General features: G+C 45.4%; 2 protein-coding genes across 2 annotated transcripts; one reads left to right on the forward strand and one right to left on the reverse strand.

Moving 5' to 3' along the window:
- The first annotated feature begins 525 nt into the window (after positions 1-525).
- LOC119170418 (2-aminomuconic semialdehyde dehydrogenase) lies at positions 526-16,954 on the forward strand. The gene is made up of 10 exons (XM_037421572.2): positions 526-809; positions 5,338-5,499; positions 6,479-6,679; positions 7,218-7,429; positions 8,918-9,084; positions 10,742-10,812; positions 11,430-11,534; positions 12,249-12,420; positions 15,637-15,846; positions 16,749-16,954. The coding sequence occupies exons 1-10, from the start codon at positions 541-543 to the stop codon at positions 16,896-16,898; spliced, it is 1,719 nt and encodes a 572-aa protein (XP_037277469.2). The 5' UTR covers positions 526-540; the 3' UTR covers positions 16,899-16,954.
- LOC119169570 (uncharacterized) lies at positions 16,474-20,079 on the reverse strand. The gene is made up of 2 exons (XM_037420610.2): positions 19,855-20,079; positions 16,474-19,725 (listed from the first exon to the last, which is right to left on the reverse strand). The coding sequence occupies exons 1-2, from the start codon at positions 19,868-19,870 to the stop codon at positions 17,120-17,122; spliced, it is 2,622 nt and encodes an 873-aa protein (XP_037276507.2). The 5' UTR covers positions 19,871-20,079; the 3' UTR covers positions 16,474-17,119.
- Between the last annotated feature and the right edge of the window lie 844 nt (positions 20,080-20,923).

Genomic DNA, 20,923 nt, shown 5'->3' on the forward strand with positions numbered 1-20,923 from the left:
ACCATCAATATGACAGTTAGTGTCATTAAGATAATCACTTGCTAAGAGGCTACAGTGTGGGATGACTTGTATTCTCTCATGCTCACTTGCGCGTGTGCCCTTGTTACAAAATATGTCCTTTATTCTGTGCAGATGGGCGGAAAGAATGCGCCATCCTGTTTGAGGACGCTAAATTCAAAGATTATATTGGTCAGCTGTCGAAAGAAGTTGCTCTTTACGCCACTTTATCGTCTTCACTGATGTCAACATTGTCAAGCATGCGACCTGTAGCGCTATTATGCTAACGCAAGTGTAATTCTGCAACGTGCAACGGCCGACGGTGGTTCACATGCCGTGGTGCAGTGCAGTTGTAGTGCCCTGAAGAAAGAGCACCAGATACGTTGCCACACGAACCCGACGTATCCTCTGCTCTAACGATATTATCTCTCTTCCGTGCCTAAATCAAAAGTGTAAAGCTTTCTGACCCACAGTTTCCGGTGTGCGATCGCCCCACACTTCGCTCGATAAGCTTCCTCTCGGTGCCACAGCGCTGCTTGACCTATGTGCCCTGAGCAGATCTGGGAAACTCTCTCGGAGGCACAGTGCAACAGCGTTTTCCCTCGAGCTTCACGCCAAGGGCAGTTGCTTAATTGTGCCATCAGCGAGCGTTCGCCGTCACCGGACCGTAAAAAAGGCTGCGAGCGACGTAGGACCTCACGCGAGGCGCGTAAAATTGGTCCGCAGATAAGATTACGCTGGGGCACCGACGAAGCATACCGTAGCGATCCTGCTTTTCTCGCCACCACGGGAGCAGGACTGCCGGTCCTCAGGTAAGTTCAGCGCACCGAAACTTCCCATTTCGTGTTCCCTCTCGCATGCTCGCGTCCCGAAAAGCTTCCTGCACCCCTTGTGGGGGATCTGTCGGTGAATTCCCATGCTGCCATCATCAGTAGCTATTTGGTCTGGCCACAACTAAGCAAGACGCACTCGAAAGAAAGAAAAAAGTAAAGAAACGTGAATACGCGTTTTGTGGGCCCATGGATCAAGATGATTGGGTGCGCGGTGTTGTCGCGTTGCATCCAACACTTCAGGTCAATACGTTGATTCCAGCTTTGCTGTACTTCCTCCCCACTTTACACACAGACTGATATTTTTATTCTCATGACCATGGTATTGCACGAGGGGGCGAGGCAAAAATCTGTTACAAGTTATGCATATCAATAACTTAAACACAATATAAATGAAATGAAAATAATATGCGAAATTCCTTTTCAAACAGCTTACAAAAGCGAAAAAGCAGATGAAGTCACAAGTAGAAACGTCGCAAATAACCAAAAAATTATATACCAAGATGCGTGAATATGATATTGAAATTTTCTTAGATTGTGTTTCTGTGACAACGTCTCAGAGTAATGCGATTCATTCGGTTGTTGTGCATGGTAGGAATGAATGTACATAATGGGAATGTATGCAGTTTATTCGCTTGACTTTATAAGTATGATCACGACGTGAGTCCAAGGTGGTATTATAATTTTGGACGGAGTAGCGTGTGCTAGTTTTTAACACACACTGAGACTTCTTTTAAAGTATGTTTGAGGAGTTCTAGAGTGCAATATCGGCGACGGCATACGAAAAGTCATAGGTCATGCATTTGTATTGTTAATATTTCTGTGGCTTTAGTGTTTTCTGACAGGTCCCTGAAGTATCTGCAGGGTAACGCACCGTTGTTTTAGTGCTTCTCTTAAACAGACAATAAATATTCTGCAATCTAGAATAGCGTTCAGGCATTTGGCTTCTTCGACAGTGCTACCCTTTCATCAAAGGGAAAGATTTGAAACGCTCCTTATTAGGGAATTGAAACACACGCAGTCATTTGCTGCACATTGCCTACATCCTGTGCACGACAGAATCGATATGCTCAGAAGATAATCATGAACTGCAACACACGCCAGATCGTATTTGCGTATAGTAACTCTGATTAGTTTCCTCCTCTTATCATTTTGTGCTTGCTTTTTTCTGTGTGTTTTTTAACGATGATATGATGATGATGGGATAGCTGGCTCTAACGCAGCCTACCTTCCTGTGTTTTGCATGCGTAAATGAAAAAAAAATTGGAGCATGTTTTGCTACGGTAGACCAGTGGCAACGCCCCGCCGGGGTGGTCTAGTGGTTAAGGTACTTGGCTGCTGACCCGCAGGTCGCGGGTTCGAATCCCGGCTGCGGCGGCTGCATTTCCGATGGAGGCGGAAATGTTGTAGGCCCGTGTGCTCAGATTTGGGTGCACGTTAAAGAACCCCAGGTGGTCTAAATTTCCGGAGCCCTCCACTACGGCGTCTTTCATAATCATATGGTGGTTTTGGGACGTTAAACCCCACAAATCACTCAGACCAGTGGCAACGGTGCTCGGCTGCTCACCTTAAAGTCGCGGATTCGATTCTAGCCACGATGGTATAGCCTTTCGGTAGAGGCGAAATAGCAAAGAACCGTGTACTTTTCGATGTCAGCGCACGCTAAATATCACCAGATGGTCGATACTTCCGGAACATGCACTACGGCGTTCCTCATTATCGTGGTTCTGGGACGCAAAACCCCAGACGTTATTATAGTTATTATTCGCATATTGAACGACGAAGCACCACATGTAGGGTGCTGTCTCGTACACGATGTGAACAAGAAAAGCGCAAACAAGAACTCTGAAGCGTGATGCAGCAATAAAATGCGACAACGACTTCGATGAAAAGGATATTAGGACTTCGATTGATATGTGGGGTTTAACGTCCCGAAACCCCTACATGATTATGAGAGACGCTGTAGTGGAGGGCTCCGGAAATTTTGGCCGCCTGGGGTTCTTTAACGTGCACCCAAATCTGAGCACAGGGGCCTACAGCATTTTCGCCTCTATCGATATTAGGACTTCAAGATCTACACTAATTTGATTCGTGACCTCGACCGAAGTTCTAAGCTAACATAGTAATATGAATGAGCCGTACGTACTACCAACATTCTTTCAGCGTACTTCGTGACACCAGAAGCCTTCGATTCGCCAACTTAGCTATTATTAGCGCGGCACATAAAAAAAAAGAAAAAAAAAAGGAAAGACGACACAGACGTCAAGTAAGTTTCAGCGCCTACCTTTCCTGACGTCTGTGTCGTCTTTTCCTCTTTTTTTCCCCTTTTTATAGGTGCTGCGTTAATACAAGCTAGGTTCACCAATAACCAACTTGCCCGAACCACAACACTTCTGAACAACGATTAGGGTACATGTTCTCGAGTTGCCAACATATGCGAGGGAGCGCATAGTATCCCACCATGCTTTGCCAGGCTGTTGCATGCAAGCCCGTTCTGCCTTGTCTTTCTTGTCTATCGTGCATGATCGACATTTTTTTTTCTTTCGATTCGTCTATCGCGTTTACGACTGCCCAAGCGGAGATAACGGCGTGTCACCGAAAAGTGCGATCCTGATAAGCTGTACGCTTAGTACTGATATTCTGGACGTGTCTTCTATATAAATAAATAGTGAGGTAGAGATAGCGCTTTTAGGAAGGGCGGCGAAGACCAGAAAGAGATCTTGGAACTCTGAGCGGTCTATTAACCCGTTTAGCTTAGAGTTGAGTTGAAGTTGAGTTCTGGGTTGTACTTTGCCTCAATAGTACGTGCGCGGAGCCAATCACGTTGTAATTGAGTTCGGAAGCACCAGCCGTGATAGGCCAGCAGATAACGTGCCGCACTGCTGGGAGCGACGACGCGGGTTCCATCTCCGGCGACCGCATTTCGACGGAGGCGTAATGCAAAAGCACTCGGGTACTGAGATACTGTTGTACGTTAGTCGGGTGGAAGTTGAAATTACTCCAGGGCCCCCCGTCAAGGTGGGCTTCATTTTCCATACATTGATTTGCACAATTGAAGTTCCATACCTGTAACGGTGTTCAAAAGTTTTCCATCTCTTCACTGCAGCTTGACAATTACTTCCTAAAAAAAGTACGGCCAGAAGTTAAATATATTGCGGCTATTTGACAAGGAGGAATAAAAAAAAATATGATCAACACGGAGAGTTTTGCGTCTGAATTCGGCGCAATGCAGTCAATGTCTATAACGTAACCAATGCTACCAAAAGCAAACACGAGACGCATGGTTACTCCTTTTAGAATCAACTAACAGCCCCTTGTTATGATGACCACAATTAACATTTCTCGACCATGGCTTTAACATTCTTCAACCAGACTTAACATTCTTCAACCATGGCAACGACTGTGCGCCCCGTTGTTGAACGGCGCGCGGCCGATCGCAGATTCCAGGGCTCCACGTACCATGCAGTACCAGATCAAGCCTGTAGGTCAGCCTGATGTCTTCAATAAATAATTTGTGCGTACAGCTCCGAACACACTCTCTCTTCTGGACGACTTTATAGTGCATCACGTAATTAGCCCGGATGCGAAGTTCTTTGTTTTAATTTTCTTGAACGCCAGAGGTGTCCACGACACCCACTTTCGAACAAGAAAAAATAATTAAAAAACGCCTTTTTACATTATGTCCAGTGACAGCAACCCCATCTGATTTTTGGTGGTTCCTCACTGCATACTGGTTGTTTAATGCGCCTGAGCTGGTTTATGTTTTCCCTTCTCTGTGAGATGGTTATAAAGATTCTGTTGCAATTATCTACGACATACGCCGTTTCTAGGCTTGCATACTTTAATAGCCAGTATAGCTAGAAACAGCTAGCTTGCGCGGCGAAGAAACCATTCGCCAACATATTCGCGGCAAATAAGCTTATTCAGTTACGTGAAGGCATATATGTGCAAAACACTCGGATGTGGCAAATTTCTCTCCTGCAGTAAAAAAAAAATGCAGTCACAATATCTTCAGTCCTTAATAGCGCAGAACCATGACAAGCACCTAGATTTGATTAAATATGGGAGGCCAGCCAACGCATTGCTCGAAGCTCGCCTTTCGATGAATCTAGAGCAACCCAAAATCAGGACGATCGCCTCTCTCAGAAGCTCTGCCGACAAAATACGACAACAATGACTTTTCTAACTTCTTTATACATAAACGAAGATACGGGCACGAAAAAAAGGCGGGTAGAGCTGAAATGGCCCAGCCCGTTGACCGATGGCCCCGCCGAGTATATCAGCATGTATATCTCGAAGTCCTCGCCTTCCTCTGCGTGCACCCGTTAACAACGGGCCATTTCTCGCGAAGTCGCTATACCAGCGGGCGTGTGGAACAGCCATACTTGAGCAGACAGCGGAATAATCGTGGGTGCAAGGCAATGCTGCCGCGGTTCGTGGCCACGAATGGCAACACGCGCGAATTGTCGCACAGCCCGGCTCGGGCCAACAAGACACCGCCTGTGCGCAGGATGTTTATTCTGGAGAACTTCATCAACGGCAAGTTCGAGTCAGCGGCGGAGACCATCGACAATGTGGACCCGTCCACGGGAGTCGTCTACTCGCGCCTGCCCAACAGCGGATCACGCGAGGTCGACAAGGCAGTGCACGCTGCCATGCAGGCCTTTCCCACGTGAGTGTCCCACTTAAACTCACATATTTGTAATTTAACGGTATAACTTTGATGGAGGTGTCATGTTAGAGGGCCGTAGATGAAATAGTTTCCGCGCGAGGAGAAAAAAAAAAGACTGCGTGGAATGCGCAGTTGTGAGCGCGATTGACTCCCAAGGTAGAGCACAAGATTTGCCCGAGGCCGGCAAAAACTGTGGAGCTCTCTAAGAGTCAATCGTGAAATACATTGTGCCCTTATAGGGCTCGCCTAGATTATTCTCAACCGGGCTCACTAGGGCTAAAACTCAAATAGTGTTCACCCGGACTCCCTCAGACTCACATTCACGGCATTGTCTGAGGGAGTCGAATCATGAGCTCGTCAGCGTCTAATTAACTTTTTTTTTTACTCATGGTCACGTCAATGCACGTTAACGCCAATATGCCGCACAATAGGTGCGGACGCATTTTGATCTCCTGCTTTCACATACGAGACAATAGCAGCTGCAATCAATTAAGGACATTTTTTATCGAACTAGATAACTCGCACGAGATATTTTTATCAAGAACTTCCGTGAAAGTGTTTGCGTAGGGCATAAAGGTCAAGGCGCCTCCCTCCCACCCACATCCCTTCCTCTGTAACTGGCGCATCCAATGAATGATTATCTACCTGGCGTATAAACGCTCGTGCGTTGAAGTATGTGTGAGTAGACGTGAGTATAAAAGTGAGCCGACATAAGGCTTCAGTGATGCTAAAGTTGAGTAAATAGAAATTGCATAAGTCAGCAAAAAAAAAAAACGTGGAAATCACTCAATGAATATATATTGTACTGAGGGCTCACTTACCTCAGGCTCACAAAAATATTATTCTCCCATACTCACTCACACTCTTAAGTGAATTTGCCAATTTACGATAAATGCATTTGTTTTATTAGCCTGTGTTCCTAATTATCGCTACTCTATAGTAATAGCTGTACGCCTCTCTTTCTTGGTGTGGGACGCAGCTGGTCGACCAAGTCTCCGGCAGAGCGCTCCAAGTTCCTCAACCGCATCGCCGACCTGATCGAGAGCCGAATGGACGAGTTCGCGCAGGCCGAGTCCCGAGACCAAGGCAAACCCGTCTGGCTGGCGCGAACCGTGGACATCCCTCGTGCGGTGCACAACTTCAGACACTTCGCCACCACTGTCCAGTGCGACCGGGAGATGTACGTCAGCATCGCGCATGCTTTCTCTGTCAACCTCATAACATCGACATGTATAGGCTATTAGAACGAAAGCGATGTTTTCCGTAAACTACACCGGGTTATTGGTTGGCTCGTTTTACCGCCCAGTACGTCGGGCCGATCTCCTAGTTAGATGGTGCAACCAGAAATGAACCCGGGCTGCGTAATCTATAAGGTATGCTTAGTGGCCCGATTTCATATTATCGCATAATGTGACCTTGCGGGGTCTATATAGTCCTGTTACCTGAACTGATCTTGTACAGTAGAATCTTGATAACGCTCTTTAAAAGTTTCTTATGCCAGCATAAACACAGAGTTCCAGGCCAAGTATGTGAAATTTAATTCGCCGTATATTCAGACACACAATGCGGAGGATGCATGTGTGACTATTTAAGGCAGCCAGATATCAAATACTAACGGTGTAGTTCAATATTGAATGTATAGGTCATTCTGAGGACGCTGTTCACACTGCCAGCATTCATAACTACCTTTACAAATGAATCATGGTCTCGCGGCTCAGGGCGATTCCCCAGGAGACGTCCAACCTGCTTCACTACACGGTCCGCTCTTCTGTGGGCGTGGTGGCGGTGATCACGCCGTGGAACCTGCCGCTGTACCTGCTCACTTTCAAGCTGGCGCCAGCCATGGTGTACGGGAACACGGTGGTGGCCAAGCCGAGCGAGCTGACCTCCGTCACCGCGTGGATGCTCGCCAAGGTGTTTGTGGACGCCGGTGAGGGAACGTACGCTGCGAGGTTGTCTTTCCTCAACACCTACGCGATCTTTAATCAGTCACCGCTTTGAAAAACAACACGCTGACACATCGTAATAGAATGCTATGACGTCTTCTGTTCAACGAAGTGTTTCCGATTCTATAACGCGAATTTACACATGGTGCCCCGAGCTAACCAGAGTTTTAAAAAAATGCTTACGTATGCATTTTATGACAACGCTACTAAAGGTGGTCACACTATTGTGTGTGTGTGCGTGTGTTCTGCTAAATAGGTTGATTAGGCGATATTAATTTTTATAGCACCGAAGCTTGGCGAAAAATCTTCTTTGGAAAGTTGTAGAATGGTTCGCACACATCCAACCGGACAGCTTCCAATTTCCATGCATACCAAGTATTAGTGTTTTTCTGCTTCCTATAGGTGCACACGAATTTTTTTTTAATTCGAATGCATTTTTTAGTCGGGCTATGTCACGCATCTGGCGGCGGTGGCCGCGCACCAGCAGGTGTTCTCTCTTCGCTCCCACTCCCTCTTTCATAGCAACAGCAGCGGGCCTGCGCGCTTATCCGAGCCCCTAGCAACCGGAGCAGGTGGTACAGGCGGAGTAGCGGAGAGTGAGTGGAGAGGAGCAGCGCGTTCTGGCATCTGAGGGCGCTCGCATCACAGGAGCTCTAAGATCTAGGGGCTTTAAGGAGCTCGGCGGCGCTCTCGCGTGTGTGGCGAGAATAGATAAATACGTGGGCTTTGACGTCCCAAAACCGCCATATGATTATCAGAGACGCCGTAGTGGAGGGCTCCGGAAATTTCGACCACCTGGGGTTCTTTAACGTGCACCCAAATCTGAGCACACGGGTCTACAACATTTCCGCCTCCATCGGAAATGCAGCCGCCGCAGCCGGGATTTGATCCCGCGACCTGCAGGTCAGCAGCCGAGTACCTTAGCCACTAGACCACCGCGGCGGGGCGTGTGTGGCGAGAGTGTAGGAGAGGGTAGCTGCAGTGCTTCGTTGCTCCTCTCGCCGTTCGCTTTCTCTCCTCCTTGCGCCTCACTCTCCCGTCTGCTCACTTGTACGTATTTATAAATGTAGAGAACCGCGCGCCTCAGTCAACGGTTCATTGGCTGATGATTGTGCATAGAAATGGTTACGGTGCCAGCCCTCGCTGCACAGCTTCCAACTTAGTCGGTATGAGAGGGTAGAGAGTAATTGCAGCGTGTGGAAAACCCGTACACCACTCGTAGTAAAAATTATTTCTAAAAATGTTTTAAAAGCTATTATAAAATTTTTGCATCGGTCTGTTCGTGAATCAATCAATTCCTTCTTTAAGCTGCGCGATGGTCACTCGTTAAAGTGTTGCAGGGCCCTATTAAAGGACTGCCTCGTCAGTCCAAATTGATCTATAACGCTTTTAAAGACCTTTTAACTCTCTTCTTTTACCTTTAGCTCTCCAACAATCCTGTAGCAATACTTCCAGCGTCCTGGTCCTTGCAGGTCTTCCTGCAGGCGTGGTGAATTTCGTCTTCGGCTACGGACAGATCGTTGGCGATGCCCTGGTGCGCCACCCAAACACCAAGGCCATCTCATTCACTGGCAGCACCAAGACGGGCACCACCATCGCTCAAATGGCAGCGCCATACGCTAAGAAGCTCTCACTGGAGGCCAGTACACAGCATGTTTCTCCTTTATAATCTGCACTTATATCTTTTTTGCACAGGGACCCACCAGTGTGGAACTAAGGCATTGGTCAGCGTCAGCCAATCTGCATACACTTTTTTTGTCACCATATGGTGCATCGTAGCGCAGGAATCGTAAGCGCGAGATCGTGAGTCTATTGTCCTCTGCCAGGAAACAGATAAATCAGTAGAGGAGTGGCCAGGGTTATCTCATGGCAGTAAATGAGCCTCATACTATACGTATTTGCGCTTATATGTACATAAACTGCAATTATATTGAAAGAAGCCACACAACAGAGGCGACCTCACCTCCTAGCTACGCCTATGGCACTCACTTGTGCTAATAAGATATTTCTCCATGAGAGCAAATATTCCACATGGCATTTGTTCCCATACGCGTTGGATAGTGCCATGTGTCACTGCAGCTCTCTTAATTCCTTTCTCCCAGAGGGAAAGAAACCGAGCTTCGAAATAGATGTGAAAATGAAAATAGTGTGCCATGCTTATAAAAACGACCGGCCAACTTTATAGGAGTACAGTTCCAGAAATACATCATCAGAGGTCCTCGGCTTTCATTACTATAAAAAGCCTGTGTGGCCATAGCCCTGAACATTAAACAATAATGGGATAGGTCCAACGGAGTAAAGGTGGCTGGATGGATGCTATAAGTGTTTCTATTATAATGAACTGGTAACCAATGTGCCACCAAGCAAAAAAAAAGAAAAGGCTTCAATTGTTTTAATTCAAGTCTTTCTAATGGCTTTTAAAGTTCAATTTAGTCCATTTTGCTATAGAAAAAAAACAATAAATTCACAGCCGAACTATCTGTCTTTATTTGTGCAGTTTATCAGTCTTGGAAATTTTTGGAAAGCTTGTGTTACATTGTCATATGTTCAGTTTCCAATGCAGCCTCAAGCAGCATAGATTAGGTTCTGCTATTGTTTCTTATCAATTCAAAAGAGAAAGTGCCAGTAAGTGAATTAATTGAAGGAGGCCATACAGTGAGATGGCTTACATTCTCTCTCAAAATGTAAAGCGTTCAGCTTATCACTCCCTCATCAGGTTAAAATTAAAATACACATCCTCCATTTGGAACAGTCATCAACTATATCTCATCAATCGATCCAAATCACTTCAAAATCGAGTTACAAAGTTTATTCAATCTAAATACTCATATGATGTCAGCATATAGGCACTCAAAACAGGATCTCGTTTATCATTACTCACATATTGTCATTGCACTGCTAGCATTTATATTTTTCACAAGGTTTTTTACAACTCCCTTGGTAAACCACCATACCTTCTCCCCCCACACACGCACCGCTCACCCGCAAAAAGTTGCTCGCCCAAGTGCCCCCACCCTCACCTTCTCGTCTTCATTGTTTTTTCGTACAGCAACAGACTGGAACGGCTTTTTCAACAACATACAGCCATAACCTGTCCTCCCACATTTCTGACCACATTAACGGATTACTTTGCAATGTATTAAAACATGGCTTTTATTTTTTCATGTATGTGTTCACCCCTTAAGTAATACCCTTTAAAAAATAAGGAATAAAAATCTTTAAGGAATAAAATTGAAATGGAATATTCATCACATGCTTGTTAATTTGCTACAAAATATATCCTTCATTCTATGCAGATGGGTGGCAAGAATGCGGCCGTCGTGTTTGAGGACGCTGATCTCAAGAAGTGCATCGCCACGCTTATAAAGTGAGCAGACATAACCACATGTTCATTGTGCAAGAACAGAAGTGAAATCGTTGGTTCAGACACTATCAAACAGTGACACTATAAAACAGTCAATCGTTATAACCATCACATACATAGCAGTGCATGGATTGTGCAACAAAGTTAGCCTATTTTCTACATGGAGGCAAGAAACACATCTGACCTGATGTATTGAAATTGCATGTCGCATTCATGAGATCCAGCGGCTTTGGGTGATTTAGCAGTAACATTTGCCGTAGTAAGATGGTATGGTATCTATAGCTATATATAAGTCCTTGTGCAGTGCAAAAAAAGCGAGAAAGAACAGTGCTAGACCAGAGCTCATTTGTTCAACTCATACTCTTCATGCTATCATGTACCTCAGAGTACTGCAGAAGTGTGCTCTTATTTTCATCGCGGAGCGCAGTAATTCATGCAAGTTCGCGTGCATGTCACACTAGTGTAATAGCCAACAGGATCATTGAGTAGCAATGATTGGCAATGCGAGATAGTAAAGAATTTATTGCTATACATCCTCATGCAGCATGAAAATTGTGAACGCAGATAACAACACAAGTTCCAATAGACACATTCTTGTCCTCCGGTTCTCTGCTCTGCAGGGCCAGTTTTCTGAACCAAGGCGAGATATGTCTCTGCACGAGCCGCATTTACGTCCACAAGAAAATCTACCAGAAGTTCACCGACATGTTTGTCCAGGAAGCAAGGTAAAAACTACTTGATTACAAACTACTGAGCTAAAGCAAGTTGATACCTGGGAACAAAACTTTGTGGACTGTGTTACTGATTGTGACTCAAAGATAACATAATGCTTCACAACAAAAGGAATATCATTGTAATGTAGCTTTGACAAGCAGTTTAAGGGACAATTATTATGCAAGAACATGCACTGTTCTCTTTACACATTATTCATGTTATTCATGTCTGATTTGCTAATGTCATCTAGTAAAAGTGTCCCTCACTTGGCCGAGCGGTTTACTAATGCAAACGATTAGACAATCTGAATCAGTTAAATGACGAACAAATGCCAGTGCAACTCTGATAATATATCACAGTAGAATGACGCACTTTGCTATGCTAAGAATTTTTAATGGACAACCAATGCACCTAATTGTTTCCAAGAAGCCAGCTTTGTAAGTATGCATGCAAGACTTGGGGCCTTAGCCACACTCTAACATAATATACCGTTCTGAATTCAATTAAATGTAAAGAATAAGAACGACACCACAGTATGGGTGACAACACTGCCCTTAGGTTTACACAGCAACACTCAGACATCATCACTGTCACAACTTGTGTGCTAGAGGAGTCTGCAAATAGGACTTTTGGATACTCATGATTCGACTTTCTGTGGTACTTTAGAATGTTTAAGCTTTCAGTCTTGGAAATCTTAGAAAAACCATACCCATCTTTCATTGAAGGAAGCTGAAAGTTGGTCCGCCGCAGAACGAGTCCGTTTTCATGGGTGCGCTGGTCAGCAAGGAGCATCTGGACAAAGTCAAATTCTACATCAAGCTCGCTATGGAGGATGGTGGCAAGGTGCTCTGCAGAGGTCTCAGTGAAGATCCAGAGTTGCCCAAGGAGAATAAGAATGTGAGTGATGATAAGGGCTGCTTTAACAGAGCACTGACATCAAATTTACTCGTGTCAAGAATTTCGCGTCGACCCCCAGTAGCGATTTGCGACCTACAACTCAAGTGAGGGTCAAATAACTATCACTTTTATTAATATATATTACTGCTATCCAGCACGATTCAAAAGGCCAGCAATCGCACCATATATAGCATGGGGAGCGCTACCAGTAGTGCTACCTCGCGGTCACCTGCAGATCGTGCCATACCTGACCACTCCTCCACAAAAAAGAGTGGCGTCAGGCTCAGCTGCTCCGCAAACATTTTGTTTGCTAGGCGTACACATTCATATAATGCCTTGCCACCTGCGTTGCCGTCGTCGCCGTACAGAGTGTCAACAAGTCTTGAATCCAACAATTTGGAGCTTAGAATCGCCGTGATTCGTGACTCACGAATCGCTTTTGCTTCAGTCGACCCTTTGCAGAACAGCGATTCCAAAATAGACGTGGTTGCAAGCATCAATGAGCAGGTGCCCGAGAATGCGTGGTTCGATAAAGCTTGCTCATGTGTCTCAATTAGCTACATTGGTGTGTTTCGGCGTGCACAGCATTTAGGTATACACAAAGGGGTCAATGTTGCCAGGTTCGTTGTGCCTCCATATGGCCCCTCACGGTTGCGGCAGCAGTAACCCGGTATTACGCAGATACAAAGAAGTGTACTGACTCACCCTTCATGATACCTCCATGTTTCTTGTTAGCTACGATATCTGTCTATACCCTACTTCACTTTGATAGCTTATGGTTGTGTTGGCGTTTAACATACGTGTAATGAAAAGTCACCCTCACTGCGCTTTTTTCACGCTTCGAACCATACGACAGCAACTCACAACAGTCCCCCGACATGCTGACTTACGAGCACACATTAAATTATGTTCTTCCCTTTGGCCGACCTTTTATGGGTGGTTTGCATCTTCAAAATTTCAAGAAATCATTCAAAGTGGTGCGATGAAGATCAGACAAGACGAGTGATTGCGTTTCCATGGTTTGGCGCCACGATGAAAACTCTCGGACCGTAGACGTCGTCAAAATCGCATGTCGCATTCATGAGATCCAGCGGATTGTCACTCAGAATGGTATGTGTGAAATGTATCACACTGAACACGTAGCACTAGTGTCGATGGCGCAGGGGCACTCCATTTTCTATTAAGATGTCCTACCCTGTCTGTCATTAAAATAAAATAACTCCCGCGCAATGGACGCAATTGAAATTTGGCCAAGCGGGCCTGCGCACACCGAGCAAACGTATGAAGGACAGATCTAGATGCTGAAATTTGATGTCAGTGCTACTTTAAAGTCCAAGGATGGCTAAAAAATCGAGCTGAGGCCACTCTTGTGCATTGCTCTATAAAAAGCCTTGCTTCGAGCGAGCAAACACATATGAATGACCCTATCAAATACGCACTCCTCCATCACCGACCATTGCACATTACTTTGCTTATTATTTAATGCTTATGAAAAGATGCTGAAAGAACAGTGCGAGCAGACACTTTCAAAGACGTTGAAAAGGTTGTAGTATTGACACTGAGACATTCGAATGACTAGGGTAACAGGATAGTGCCTTTTTCACTAACTCAGTGAAGTAATGAATTGATTTGACCTATTCTTTCAATAAATGCTCCCTAGAGGGCACAATAAAGCTTCCAGTATTTCTAAAGTGGCATGAAGAGGTGCTTTTTATTTTCTTACTCGAGCTGTATCTGCAGTAGCTTATAAAGTCTAATGCTATAAATACAAAATTTTTGTGAGCTTTTTTCGCATCGCACACTTTGCTTCTCCGTTTAGGTGGTTTAAACAAGGAAAACCTGCAAATTTAGAACCTACACTGCCATCAAAGAGACTGACAACGGGCCCAAACATGCTATTTGATCGTGGTATAAATGAAAGCCATAAGATGAGTCACAGATACCTCTATGCATTCCGAGTAGGACTGATATTCTTGTAGTTTGATGCCAAACAGGCAGATAAAAGTGTTCCACACAGGCCGTCATGACTACTGGCGGCGCCGATTGACGCTGCCACGTTTCATGCACAGATATACCACACAAAGTGAACTGCAGTATAGCCGCCGTAGTAGCTCAGTTGGTAGAGCACGGGATGCGTTATTCGAAGGTCGCAGGTTCCGTCCCTGCCCACCAGCAACCTATCTTTTTGTCCACTTTTCTTTTTTCACATTTACATTACAAATACTTCTAATAACATCCTCTATACCTTCCTTGGCATGATTGTCTGTTAGATCTCGCTAAAACTAGCATGTCACACAGCCTAGCGAAAGAGCCTTGAAGCAGGTTTATGAAGTCGGTCACTTTGTTGTACATTGTCACGTAGCCTGATGCTGTAATGCATGTCAAAATTAGTCCTCAAAATTGTAGTATGTATATCATTATCCATCCCCACTCAATCCTGTGCTGCTTAAGAAGCAAAAAGAGTTGCATGGCGAGATGCAACGCTGCCTAGGCAGCCGCCAGTGGAAGCCGAGATGCACGTGTGCAGAGTGCAGATATACACAAAAAAACCACTGCACTCTCACACAAACAGCTCTTTCGTTCACTGTTTGCAGCACGCATGGTCACACACCTATATATTTGCCAAATATGAAAATTCAAAGAACAAATGCCTTGTGGCCTTTCCCACGCTACCGTCCCGTGATTACACACACTGAGCAGATAAGCTTTGCATCGTGCTAAAGATAATAGGCACCATAATAATTGGTTGTCGATCCCTTTAAATGGTCTGTGCACAATCATTTAGCCCTTCTGTCATGGCAAAAGCAAGCCAGTACTCACTGCTTGGATAAGGGTGTTATCAAGTGTGTTAATGCATGCCTGGTTTTCATTCTGGCACAATTTATTCTCTATAAGAGTCTGTGCATTGGTTTTGCTGCTAGATGTTTTCAAACAAATTACCCAGAATACCTTGGTCACTATATAAGGGTCCCGTCCTCCAAACTTCAGCAAACATCTACAAGCATAGCAACAGCTTTTCAAAAATTACTTCAGAAATGTCATGCCTCATAGTTAGCTGTGACCTTCAAGCCTCAACTCCATGGCGTGCAGGAAGAAATTATGAAAAAAACAAATAAACAAAAAAGGGACGAGTTTTGAATGGATAAAAGCTTGTTCTACTAGTCTGTGGTCAAGGCTGTATGCTACAGAGTCACATTTGTCAATGTCACACTGCAGGGTTATTTCTTGCTGCCCACCGTCATCACCGACCTACCACACGCCTCACGCTGTATCCAAGAGGAGATCTTCGGGCCGGTCACCTGCCTGACACCATTTGAGAGTGACCTCGAGGTAGTTGAGAAGGTGAATGGTGTGCCATATGGACTTTGCGCCAGCATCTGGTCCAAGGATGTCTCCCGCATACACAAGATTGCTCAGCAACTTGAGGTATCTATAAGCCATCCCAGTTCACCAAGCATTGACACATCATAAACGTTCAGAAGTTTCAAGCTGGTATTAAGCTATTCTTGCAGCAAGAGGTTCATTATCCGAATAGAGCGTTCATCAGTGTAATGATAGATTTTCAAAATATCGAAATTGTGCCATATCTGGGCTATTATAGCTCCATACAATTTTGCACATTGCTAAGCTAGCAATGCATATGTACGTATGTTGCATTGCTTTGTGCAACATACCATATACACTCATGTAGGACTGCACTTTCTGCGATGTTGATGGGTCACGGTCCTTCCATGGAAGTGTGAAATTTTTGCTCAAATTTTTTATCCCTGTATAGGAAAACCTATTTACACGAGCGCACTTAAACCTATTTATACGAGCGCGGCTTTTAATCGAATGAATACGGTAGTTCCTTCTCTTCTGACATAAGCAGTGCAACGCAACAGAGTTGGACAACAAATCACAATGTCTCTAGTTTTGTAGTACCTTACTCTCAAAATGCAACTGAACCAACAACCCTAATGTCAACCTTGCTACTCCAAAATGGGGCATTACCAGGAGGTACTATGATTTTCGCTTTAATACACCTGAAAAAAAGTTCACAAATACAGAGACTTGGATGAAACAATAATATATTTACACATCTTGTAAGAGCAGGTTGATGTAAACAGCAACACGATTATTTACACACCCCGAAAGTCTGTGTTAGTTTATCACAGACAGATTAAATCTCATGAAGTATTATGTATGATGTGGTACATTTCTTTATACACTATAAGAGAAGTTGAAATGGCACATACCTGCTCTAAATCAGCCTATAGCTATTTGTTTCACACCATCTTTTCATAGGGTGGACTTTCGGTACTCAACAAACAATATCGTTTTGACAGGTTGGCACGATATGGTGCAACTGTTGGATGGTGCGGCACCTGCACATGCCATTTGGAGGGATGAAGATGTCCGGCATTGGACGTGAAGGCACGGATGCTTCCAAGGAGTTCTACACAGAAGTCAGAACAGTCTGTCTGGATTACAGCTGAAGCATGGTGGCTGACTAAAAATGTAGCTCAGCAATAAAAATTCAGGATGGACAAGGCATGATGCATTTATTTTAACAGTGTAAATGAGTTCTGCCATGAGCAAGACTCCCTCAACCTATGTAAAATAGCACGCAGTTAACTTCTAGTGTATAAGGCTACAACCTGCATGTTTTTACCAACCAAAAAGCGGGAGGTAGCACGTAAAGCGTCGTTTCAAAGCACTATGGCCGAAAACTCTCGCACAAGGCCACAATCAAGTGATCCTGCAAAAAGATTCCCGATGCATTGAGATAATGCAGAAACCTCTGAGCTCGTTTAGCCTTGAGTTTTCTTCGATGCTTTTCGCACTTGCAGATTACTTGCAGGGCACCCATATAATCAGACACTGCACACTTGTTCAATATTACACTCGAAGGAATCCCAGAGTCCATGATCTGCTGGAGACATTTCCTCCAAAACCTGTTTTTCTCTGCAATCTGATAAATGTTGCACAGATTTGGAACAGAGGGAGAAACAACCATGCTCAGCTCTGGGATATTACACACTGCACCACTGAGACTATTCTCAAGCCTGGAAATCGCCAGCTTCACCGAGCCCATCTTTATATAAGCTAAGGCATCAGTCACAGCGGAAGGCACAGGGAGCTCGTTTACATCTACAGATGGCGCCAGGGTTTTGCCACTTTGCCAAGCTTCTACACTGTCGAAAGGTAGCACGCTCATACTACTGTAGGCACATCTGCCAAGGCAACCAGAGAGGCAGTCAACAGTACTAAAGGCATCAAAGATGTCAGCAAACTCGCGTAAACACTGTCTAATTAGGGAAGCTTGTGGATGACTTTCGCTCTTGACGCCAACGTCGGGTAACTTTTTGCACTCGCGGTTATCACTGCTTCCTTCATCAGAAAGCCAGCTAGAGTCGAGAGCATTGCTGCTCTCCACTGCGTTCAGATCATCATCGGAGTCCACTTCTTGTGGCACTGCAGCATGAAGAGTGGACAGCGGAAGCACGTCAGTCAAGCAGAGGTGAGTTATGTCCAAACCCAGCTCTTCAAACTTGCGCTGAGTGAAAACGCGTGCATCCGATGCTTCCGAGTGAAGTAGCTTGCGCAGATCTTCGACAACTGGTACAGCCTTGGCACGGAAAGCATGCTCGGTACTTTGCCCCAGCATATGCAGCGCAGTATCAAGCTGCAGCTGTAATACACATTTTCTCACGTCACAATGGTAATACTGCAGCAAGAAATTGATGCTATCATTGACCGGCAAACTGAGGTCTTCAGCTTTGAGGATGTGCATAGCCAGCTTAGAAACTTCGTCTGGCTTTGGATGGGCGAACTCTGCTACAGGACATCCGCTGGGAAGCTTCAACCTTATCTGCGTAAGGTTTCTGGTGGCTGTGAAGATCACGGGCTTCTTGGTAATCTTCAGGACAGTATCCACAGCACTCCAAAAGCCATCGTCTTGGTCGAAGATGGTGTCGACATCATCAAATAATATAATTGTATGGCTTGAGAACTTCAATGTAGATGAATCCTGTTCTGGAGGCTTCTTTACAGATGGTGCCTTCTGCAGTGGATATTTTTTGGTTGATTCATCTACCTTTTGTTTCTTAACAGGCACCTTGGCTGGTTCAGGCAAAGAGAGTACTCTTGGAGGTTTTTTTGCTGCAGACACTATGACAATGTCATCATCTTCAGATGAAGCGCTGCACACTCTCTTTACCTTTCGTTTTGTCTTAACAGCCTTTTCTTTTGCAACTTTGGTTTCAGTGGCTTTTCTACCTTTAATTTTTGAAGTCACACTAACAATCTCAACATCGTCATCAGAAGCATCAGACAAACGCAGCTCTTTTAATGAACCTTTGCTACGACTATGCTGTTTTTGTTGCTTGCTCAACTTCTTGGTTTCTTCTGCTGTAGTCAAGTCTGCATCATTTTTTAACGATGGTGTTGAAAAATATCCAAGTAATGTCCCTTTAGGACTACTTTTCGCTGTAGGTTTAGAAGCAATCGATGCACAAGACACATTTGGTGTCTTTTTTGCACTGTTGTTTGCAGAAAAGTAGCTATCTAGAGGACCCTTGCTGGACTTTTTTGCAGGGGTATCAGCGACGATATTCACCGTCTTTTCTTGACCTTTTGCAGCAGCCCTCTCGAACATCTGCTGCAGTGGGCCAGCATTTCTCGCCTTCTTTTCGACCTTCACTTTTTTCGCGCTAGCAGATGTACTTGGATCTGCAACCACCGGGAATGACAGTCTGCTACCTTCCACGTGATGGGACTGCGTAGCTTCGTGCAGGTCAGCCAGGATTTTCTTGCCCGGCCTCTCGCTCGATGCATGCACTTCAAGCACCTTGAAGCCTAGTTCTTCCGCAAGGTAGTAAACAGAGCTAGTTTTTCCGACGCCAGGCGGGCCCGCGAGCAAGTAGCAGTTACTCAGACCCTCCGTCGAATCTTCCGATTCACTGAACGAGTGTCGCGAGTTGGATCGATCAACGTTCGAAGTCTTGTTTTTCCACTGCGAAAGCCAAGAGCGAAGCTCCGCAATCGTAGCATCGTTACCGACGAAGGGACACGATTGAGAAGGCTTGTATTTGTCCGTCCAAGCTTGGCTTCCAAGACGGCCTTCCTTTAGTACGGGCGTGTCCGCTTCACTTTTTCCGGCTGCTTTTGAAGAAGTCATGGCCAACTTCGAGCCTCGGCGGCGAGCCGGCCTGTGGACACTGGCTTCTCGGGGCACTTCGCCATTCTGGCTGCCTTTTACGTCGGACGAGGTCTCTCTCGGCTTTCTTGGCCGCAGCGATCTGACGCGATCGCCTCCGTTATCTGCGAAGAATACGCAGGACAGAAGCGAAATGAAACAATGCAGTACGTACGTGATTACTTCGATACAGAGTGGGAAAAACGGAACGCGACGCCCAAAGACAAGAAATGCGAGTTGGGCTTCAGGCATACCTTGCGTAGTCAGCATTGTGGCTTCTCAGTTTTGTTTCCGTGGACGAATCGTACACCGTTTGATACCAGGGAACCACGCACAAGCAAGGCCGCTGTTGGAAATGCTAGATTTTCGGTTCAATTCTTGTCGCGTCTTGTTGCTACACTTTCCCGCCACGACTCCGGCAGCCGGTGCCGCCATGTATCCCGCGCATAAACAAGCAGCAGGAAGCTCTTCGGATACGGATGTGACTCGGATAGGAAGCAATACGTGAGCCGCTCGACAACATGCAATCTCTAGCCAAGACAGGTCGGTCTGTCGTGTCTGATTCTGGTTTCGTACATTCTGTGATCCTTTCAGTTCTGTGGTTCCGTCACAGAACACCTATATTGGTTTTGTGCTGTCGTGATTGAAAGAAGTTGTGACCAGTGCATGGACATATGTAACAGAGCTATGGAACTTAATATACGAAGAGCGCAACAGACAAGGACAGAGAAAAGTAACAACACACAGCGCTTTCAGCATTGATTGTTGAGCAAGTCGGCGCTGTTGTTGCCTTCCTCTTTGTCTGTTGCGCTGTTCGTATATTCAGTTATGTACTACCAACTTGTCATGCTTTAGAGCTACCGAAAACATCCGTAGTCCGATAGATCACCATCTGAGGCTTCGCAAGGGGTGACAACGCTGACCCAACGCGTCAAGATCACCGCAGAACCTCCGCATCGCAATTAAATTTCAAAGCATCGGATTCGGCAACAAGCTCAATTTAAGCTTTGTGGTTGTGATACACTAATGATGCAGTACCAAGAGAAGAAAAAACGCAAGTTTTTTAGAACTGACGCGTGTAGATTTTTTTTTTTTTTGGGGGGGGGGGGGGGAAGCTCCTTAGGGCGTGGGCATTGCGTCCCCTGTAGCCTGTATGTAGCCACCTCTAGTTTAGTTCTTGCAGTGTTCACTAGATGGCGGTACCGTCCCCTTTAGGAGGGAGGCATTTTACGATAATTCAAGGGGAAGCGCTTTACTGTTTGAAGCGAGATCGGGTTGCCTTAGAACGCGTAGTTATAAAGCAAGATTCAGTAAAGAAGAAGA

Source organism: Rhipicephalus microplus, chromosome 2 (assembly GCF_043290135.1).
Source record: "Rhipicephalus microplus isolate Deutch F79 chromosome 2, USDA_Rmic, whole genome shotgun sequence".
NCBI classification, from domain to species: Eukaryota; Metazoa; Arthropoda; class Arachnida; order Ixodida; family Ixodidae; genus Rhipicephalus; species Rhipicephalus microplus.